The sequence below is a fragment of the Pyxicephalus adspersus genome, chromosome 6 (genome assembly GCF_032062135.1).
Source record: "Pyxicephalus adspersus chromosome 6, UCB_Pads_2.0, whole genome shotgun sequence".
Taxonomy (NCBI): Eukaryota; Metazoa; Chordata; class Amphibia; order Anura; family Pyxicephalidae; genus Pyxicephalus; species Pyxicephalus adspersus.
In genome coordinates this window covers 44,572,713-44,581,036 of record NC_092863.1, presented here as the reverse complement: position 1 = coordinate 44,581,036, position 8,324 = coordinate 44,572,713, and the positions used below count along the sequence as shown (strand labels likewise).

General features: G+C 40.3%; 2 protein-coding genes across 2 annotated transcripts in view; both read right to left on the bottom strand.

The window, feature by feature from the left end:
• The window catches only part of ACADS (acyl-CoA dehydrogenase short chain), a 5,333-nt gene extending 4,656 nt beyond the window's left edge, over positions 1-677 (bottom strand). The window contains exons 1-2 of the mRNA XM_072415512.1: positions 520-677; positions 294-442 (exon numbers count right to left, since the gene is read on the bottom strand). Coding sequence (XP_072271613.1) covers positions 294-442; positions 520-577 — 207 coding nt within the window. The 5' untranslated portion in view covers positions 578-677. The remainder of the gene's footprint in view (positions 1-293; positions 443-519) is intronic.
• A 1,505-nt stretch (positions 678-2,182) lies between these two features.
• On the bottom strand, positions 2,183-7,683 carry UNC119B (unc-119 lipid binding chaperone B). Its single transcript, XM_072413924.1, has 4 exons — positions 7,593-7,683; positions 6,778-6,931; positions 5,638-5,810; positions 2,183-4,545 (listed from the first exon to the last, which is right to left on the bottom strand). The coding sequence occupies exons 1-4, from the start codon at positions 7,681-7,683 to the stop codon at positions 4,433-4,435; spliced, it is 531 nt and encodes a 176-aa protein (XP_072270025.1). The 3' UTR covers positions 2,183-4,432.
• Positions 7,684-8,324: the final 641 nt, after the last annotated feature.

Here is an 8,324-nt window from a genome sequence, read left to right as displayed (position 1 = left end):
TCTCTTATCTATCGGTGCTCCCGGTTATTATGACAGGTTCTCTTATCTATCGGTGCTCCCGGTTATTATGACAGGTTCTCTTATCTATCGGTGCTTCCGGTTATTATGACGGGTTCTCTTATCCATCGGTGCTCCCAGTTATGACAGGTTCTCTTATCTATCGGTGCTCCCAGACCCTGATGGGGTCTCCTATCTATCCATGCTCCCGGTTACTCTGACAAGTGGCCCCGGTAACTGGGTGAAAGGGCACAGAGTGGGGGAGGGGAAGCTCTGCACTGCCCAGTCTAGGTTACCTGATCCTGCGGGAAGCGGTGCTCTCTGTCCAGCTGGGCGGCTATGGGCTGCAGCTCTCTCTCGGCGAACTCCCGGCATGTGTCCCGCAGCATGCGGTGAGTATCGGGCAGCTCGGCGCTCTGGTAGACGGTGTGCAGGCAGCGGGCAGCTGTGAGGAAATACAACGCACAGGTCAGCTGCGGACGGGAGGTCAGTACAAGGTCACAGTGTCCGCTCAGTGCTTACCTGACGGAGGTAGCGGTGTCCGCCATGCCCGGCATAGAACCATCAACCCACGGTACATGTCTGCTCTATCCTTCTGCCCTATACACCGGGACGACGGCTGCGGATGACGTCACAATCAGTCCGCCTGCAGATGACGTCCACATAGCTCCTCCCACCCAGTGACGTACATCGCGTATCAGACTCCAGTTGTAAACACATAACACGTGTTTGTATAGGGGACTCCGCCTGTTCTCTGGAGCAATGTCTTGCAAGTGCACTTACCTACAGCCATCACTCCCACTTACCATTACTATAAATACAAACATATATCCCGATCAGAGTTGTTAATAAACTAGTATTAAAATGCTCCATAAAATGATTAATCTTTAATATATCAAGAATGACATTACTACCCATCTAGCAATGATCACATTGTAGCCACAGCTGATCTACATGCAGAGCACGCTTTCCTTTGGCCTTTATTTCTAATCTTTTTGTGTATGGTTGAAGGAAGGTGGTTATAACAGGACAAAGTCAGAAATGGCAGCTGACATTTAGTGTAGGTTCTTTACAGCAATGCAATGCCCAGCAATCACAACCTTGGCAAGCAGAGTGTGCAGCAAACCTGGTAAGTGCTGAGGTCTATAGTAATATACACATTACTACAGACACTGATAACATTCCTCATGATATGATATAGAATGCCTTATGAACATCAGATCTCTTTAAATGGTAACTGGTCAAGCATTAGCATACCTTTTGCATGCAACATCACATAACAGTGCCTGACCAGAAACCACTTCTTTAAAGACCTTTAATTATTAAATCAGGTTAATAAGGTGTGACCTTTGTAAACACCTCACCATTTTTTAACCTGATCTTTTTACAATTTCAGGGTTGTCTGACACCAGGGCAATGATTGAGAATCTAGGTATGAAAACCTTGGCACACCCTCTTTTTGTTGACACTTATTCAACACTCAAATGAGTGCTCAGGTTGTTTAATCATATTAAAACAAGTGCAAGTAATATTTCTAAATGTATTAGCCACACATATTAGCTGGTGATTCTCCCAGTCATAAACTTCCAGTCCTTGGGTGATAATACTCCAAAACAACATCCTCATCCTAATGTAGGAACGCAATATTCTGTAGCTCCAGAGACAACTGGAAACAATGTAACTAATAGAGAGTACAGCACAGCCAGCCTAAGAAGTTATTATTAGCTGACAAGTCTTCTGGAGGATCAACTGGTTAGTATGTTTCAGTAAAAAATAGTCCAAGTATCCAAATACTTTATAATGTCTATTGTCTCACTTGCACTGGTTTGCCAAATGTTTCACTAATAAGATATAATAACCGTGGATAACTTATCTAGCACTTCTTAAACCACCATGACAGGTAAACACACAGCCTCCTAGGATACTTATATTACATATCCCAGGAAGCGGTGGGCTGCTCCTTCCAGGCATGCAGCAATAAGGCCCTTTCCTGTAATGTTTTTAAAAAGTGCTCAATCTCATCTAAAAAAAGATGGAGGTGCTAGATGAAATAAAAGGGAAGCCAAGACAGAATGGGACTCGCTGGTCGGTTTGTGGATGGCTTAAGGGCATTTCATCAGTAACATTTTAATGAAAGTTGCACTTTAAAAAAAAAAATAAACACTCAATGAAATAAAAGACAATCCACTTCTTATAAACTTTATTTTTACAGAAAAATACAAGATCTTATAAACAGCCCATTGTCTATGGGTAAACAAACCATTACACTATTGCAAATGATGTACAGTCTGGAAGTTTGTTTAGTTGTACCATCCAGTTGAACTAACTTTTCAGTCAGTATGTCTACAGCTACAAATCAACTGACTGTTGTTGATCTTTAAGAACATGAATATAAAACAGATTTAAAATTACAATTAACAGAAGTACATCTTTAAAAAAAATCTTACACCAAGTAAATGTAATCCAGTAGATCCCAGGATAAGCAGCAAATTGTCCTGCATCTACTTCTGTCCCTTTACCGAAAGGCTTTTTAATAAGTCAATACATGTCAGTTTTCATTGTGAAAACATGGCACGTAGCAAGGTACACTTATGATCAGAAGATATGTGTCTAAAGTAAACTTGACATCGGAAACTTTACTTTATTGGCAGACTACTTGGTATGTGGCTTTCTTCAAACGCTGGCAGCAGAACCAAACTAGGCAGCATATTTTTTAATGCAGTATTAAGAAATTATTAGGTGACCCTGTGTCTAGCAGTGTGTATGAGGGAGGAGAGGGGGGGGGGGGGGGGTAGCTTCCTCCAATGCCCTGAAAAATTAACACAGGGCATAGGTGTGGAAGTGTCAGGGAGCAAGCAGCCCCAAAGCTCAAAAATCAAGCAAATATATAACATATTCCTTCCAGAAGGCTGCTTTGGTTTTATATTACTCGCACCCCACCCCCATCCACTGACAGGGTTACTTCAAACAACCCTACCAAATCTTTGGACATGGAAGACATTTAGGTGCTCTGGTCTTAACCCAATCCCCAGTCTTCATGATTTGACACCATGGCTGGTATTTGGGTATCAAATTATTGCTTGGAATATTATTGGAAGATGAGAACCCAGTGAAAAAGGTTAATTTAAAGCTTTATAGGTGAATTTAGGTTAAATTCATAAAGCTAAAACTCAAGGATATGGATCCTGTTTTCCCTAAAAATTATAATTATTTTTATCCGAGGCACATATTAAAACCAACAGTAGGTAATAAATGGTAACAATAAGTTGTTGTGACACAAAGTACAACCTTAATAACTATGACATTACAAAACATTATACAGAAATTCTATTACAAATTGTAGTAATATAACCTGCTGTTAGTTTACATCCACTGTAACTAACCCTATATTTTCCTGACCCGTCATTCTATGTACCATTGTATAGGAACTTTTCTTCCATACATAGGGATCTTAATTTAACCTAGGAAACATGAGCATTTCACATTTAGCATAATCTAAATAATATTTCCCACATAAAATATTGGAAACTGCTGTAATTAAATTGCACACAATGCTGACCTCTTATTTTAGGCTACACACGCTGTATCTGCCTGAAGTGGTCAAATCACAACTCTGCAGAGACCACTTCAAACATGCCTGACAACATGAAAACTAAACTGCAGGGCAAACCTCCAACACAGAATACAACACTTCTGGGAGACAATACTTTACAGCTCCCAAACCTTCCTTTCCCACTCCAGAATTTTCAATGCACCTACTCATGTTACTTAAAGCTGTGCTATTATGGTGTTTTAACACAATGGTTTACCTGGCATATATTATTTCAATAGGTGTCAGATTTTATGTCATATCAAAACTACTTATGTATGGCAGCTGCTGAAAACAAAAGGCATTGTAGGAAGCCATAAGCAGATTGGTGGGTGAAGGGGTCTGATAATTTCAGTGGAGCTCCCTTCTGAAAGCATTAGGTAAAGCATTCCCATTGTTAAAGGATGGAATTCTTTCATAAAGTATTCATGGTGTGAACTTATTATGGTACTGTAAATTTTATACAGAATTTGGTGCTGTGCAAAGTCAATGGAGAAGTAAAATCATATTGCACAGAGAGTATCAAGTTACCAATAATGTCAACTATAGCTCTGCGCTTTCAGGTTATAAAATATAATTTACCGTAACAGCAAATCACCAATTCTAACTTCCTTCAGAGTGCCGAAGGCTGTTCAACCGCTAAAGCAGGATCAAAAGATCAGTGTATATTACAAAAAATAAATATTTGTTTCTTTGTACAAAGTCTTCATATCTAACTACAGTATTGTTATTAAAAAAAAAAAAAAAAGACACTGCTTCTTGACCTGTCGAGCAAAGGATTCCTAGCTGCTACAACCCTCAGCTCCTGTCAGGGATATCAGTTTTTCAAGCTGAGGAAAGCGATCCTCATTGTCCTCCATTGTAGGCATAGTCTGCTTTATTATGCATGATAAGTTTGTTGTCCACAAAGTAAAAGCTATCAGATCTTGTTTCATATGGGTTATCGATCATCAACTGGACTGAAAAGAAAAACAAATTATATATGTAGAAAATGTTAAGAGGCACTACACACCTAAATAAAAAAGTACAATCATATCAAACAAAGCATAATATATAGATATTGGTACACTAGCCATTCAGCAACATTTTCAGTTGCAGGGGGTTAGCAGTTAAAACCACACTGTTATAAAAAAAATAAAGAAAATTGGTTGATGAAGCGATATTAAGTAAGCTGTGGTTTATGCAAATGTTGACATTTCCTGTAAAAGACTTTTTGTTCTGACATGTGGTTTTCACTGATAATAATAAGCAGCTCATGCATTTTTTTAAAACTAGGAGTAATGTAAAACTACCAGGTTTGTAAATATTCAACGTATGCTAATCCTATAAATACAAAAATTGAAGATAATAACATAGGAAACTGGGCACCCATATGTGCTACCTAAAACAGACATGCTCTGTATTTTATAGTTAGGGATGACCATGTGTGCTAATTGAATATACATCAGGATTAACCCCCCCCCCCCACCACCACCTGAAAAGAAATCCAGAGAGCCCCCAAATTTCTGACTGAGCAAACAACTCTGCCCCTGCTGCACTATAAATAAAAAAGTGTGTTGTAACAGCTTTACTTTGTGCTACCTAACACCTCTTCCTTATGGTATGGAAATGAAGGGGGTTGTTCTGCAGTCTATTTGCAAGAAACGCAAGCAATCTGGATGACAACACTGCTTGGAACTTTAGTACAGCAGAGACAGAGTTTGAAGCAGCAGGTCAAAGTTTAGATCTTGTTGGATTTCTGTGAAGATCAACAGGTAATTTTGTACTTGCATCATTATTAACATAAAGAATTTATGGAATGTTCACAGTATATGCACATTTCTATATTTATTATTTAAAGTTTGCTCAAACATATAAATCATGGAATCCTTTTAGTCTATCCAGACTAAGTGAACCCAAACTACTGTATCCCATCCTTTATCCTGGCAGTGCTTCAGCAGGGTTACAAACTAAATTCTTGATAGAGAACGAATAGTCCCTCCAGTTTAGGATGTAGAAATCCACAGCACACATTAGCATAATTTCCTTCTCACCACATATATGTGACTTACTTATATCCTCTGACAGCTGTGGGAACTCATACATGTGTTCACAGGTATTGCAACTATTTGGAATGCAAAATCCAAAGTCAAAGTCAAAAGTCTTGAGGATTCGGTCACGGAAGAAATGTCTCTCAATCATTCGGAAGCTATTCACAGGCTTGTCGCCCACTGTGAACTCCACTCTAAAAGAAAAAAAGTAAAGAAAAAAGTCCTGTCAGTTTTCTTCTACCACAATTCCTGTTCTATGTCTTCCTATAGGAAAGTGTGTGTATGCCCTAATAGACTGGCAGTACAAACTAGTCATACAGACACTGACTGCAGTATTCTTCTGCATATATACTGCATATGGTGCTAGGCCTTTATTAGAAGACTGTGACAGTCTTTCTTCCCATATTTACCCATTACATACTCTGTATAATAAACTTGAATTATTGATATAGTAATGGCACTTCTATCGATAATTCAAGTTTATCATTTCTAAGTGTTAATTCTGGAAGGAATCGTTGACTCTAAACTAGTCTAAGCTAGTTACAATTGGCTGCGATGAGTTACTCACTGTACTCACCTATGGAGGAGCAGCATTGGAATCCTATGTTGTGTGAAGAATACAGAACAACACCTCTCTATAACCTAATTTATTCACAGAGAAATCTCAGATACGACTCCTAACATGGTTTGAGATTTCAGTACAGCATTGCAAGGCTTACTAGATTTCTGGAATGATCAACAGGAGAGTCTTTGGGCACTGGTATAGGAAAAGAAACACCAGCAGCAAATTAATGTTTAAAAAGCCTCTGTATACAAAGTGTTATCTGGGAAAAGGAGGCCTAATTAAGAAGTTGGGAAACAGAAAAATGAATCCCTTTTAGAAATCCAATTGGCAAGTTTTGTTCCCTGGTGACCTGGCTTCTGATATTGGAGAGCAAAGTTATCCTAATACCCCTCAGGTGGTTATGACAAATCTCCACTTTTCATTTCCTATTATTATTTTTCTATTCCATGTTTACCAACACAACATTAAAAATTCTACTGTTCTATACTGCTAATCAGTTGCAGTCTATCTGGCCACCACCATCTATTTGCTGGGGAGTCTACAAAGATGTATCTGACCACAGAAATATGTTTAGTAAATCTATTTCAAGTACTTACGTGGCACCAACTTTGCGAAGCCTTAAAAAGGCAGGTGTGAATTGGTAACGTACAAAGCGGCCGGCACTGCTATCCAGCTGACCCGTTTCTGGTTCTTCCTCATCAAGTTCTAATAAATAGAAAATAGAAATAGGATGACTTTTTTGTATGTTATCTCATTTCTGTTGATTTGAAGCACACATCAGACTTTGATCCCCTATGTTTCTTTGATGTACGGACAGAAGAAAATAAACTAATTGATGTGTAAACAAACCAGGGAGATCACAGCGACAAGCAAAATGTTATGTACACACACTAGAAATGTATCTTGGGCAAAAAACGATAATTTGTTTTGGGTGACACTCTAGTGTGTGTACAGTAGTCACCCAAGTTGTTTAGCGATCCCCCATTGCAGATCACTAAATTGACTGACTGGGGATGACTGCAGTCATTTCCTATGGAGGCGGGTGGAGCTAAGTGCCTCCGCTCATCCTTTCATAGAAATAAAGAGTTGTGTGTACAGAGCTTGTTCATTCTACTCTTACTGGAAACAATCATGAAAAATTATCTCTTACATGTACAGCTCTCAAAAGGATATAACCTAGCAAAAAGAATATTAGTCAGAATAGTGGGCAGGATAAGTGGGCGGATGGGGGGGTAGCTTTATCCTTGCTAAATTCCTATTCATTGTTTTTGTGATGTGGATATCAGGGGGTTAAGGGGGCTCAATGGCGGTCAGCTAGACCAGCGGTCACCAACTGGTGGTCCGCAGCTCTGGCCGGTGCGCCCCCGAGCAGGGTCAGGAGAAGGAGGGGCGCACTGACATGTACACAGACCTGTGATTGGAGAGTGGGCGGGTTCTGGCATCATGACTTCACTCCGGGGGAAGTTGATTCCCCTTTGAGCGATACCCAGGTCCCCGTCCATGTGCGGTCCGGAGCTGGTAAATTTAGTGGTCCATAATGGTTAGCGACCACTGAGCGAGATGTTCTGCAGCCTTACTTTGTGACAAAGGCAGTGTAAGGTATGATCAGTAAGGAGTTGGGTTTTATTTATGTTATGCCAGACTACAATTTCACTTTAAACCTTCAGCACATGACACTTCCAGGAATGTTGGAATGCCCTTTTGTTTCCTCTGCCAATGTCACCAGTCAGCAGAGGAAAGCCCAGAACACAATGAGGGTCCAGGCGTTCTAGTAATGATGAAGATCTCCCGGTACTCTGATTTTAGCTGAGAAGTGCTCACGGATTCCTATGCAGGACCTGACCATTGTAATAACACAACGCTGTGCCTGGCACTTATAAAGGACAATGTCATGGCTGGACATGATGGAAGCTTACAAGGACTTTGCCCACAGCAGGAAGCCCAGTGATAATGGTAAGGGACGGAGAGGGATGGCGATAATGGTGAGGGACGGTGAGGGATGGTGATAATGGTGAGTGTTGGTGAGGGATGGTGATAATTGTAAGGGGTGGTGAGGGATGGTGATAATGGTGAGGGAGGGTGATAATGGTGAGGGATGGTGAGGGATGGTGATAATGGTGAGGGAGGGTGATAATGGTGAGGG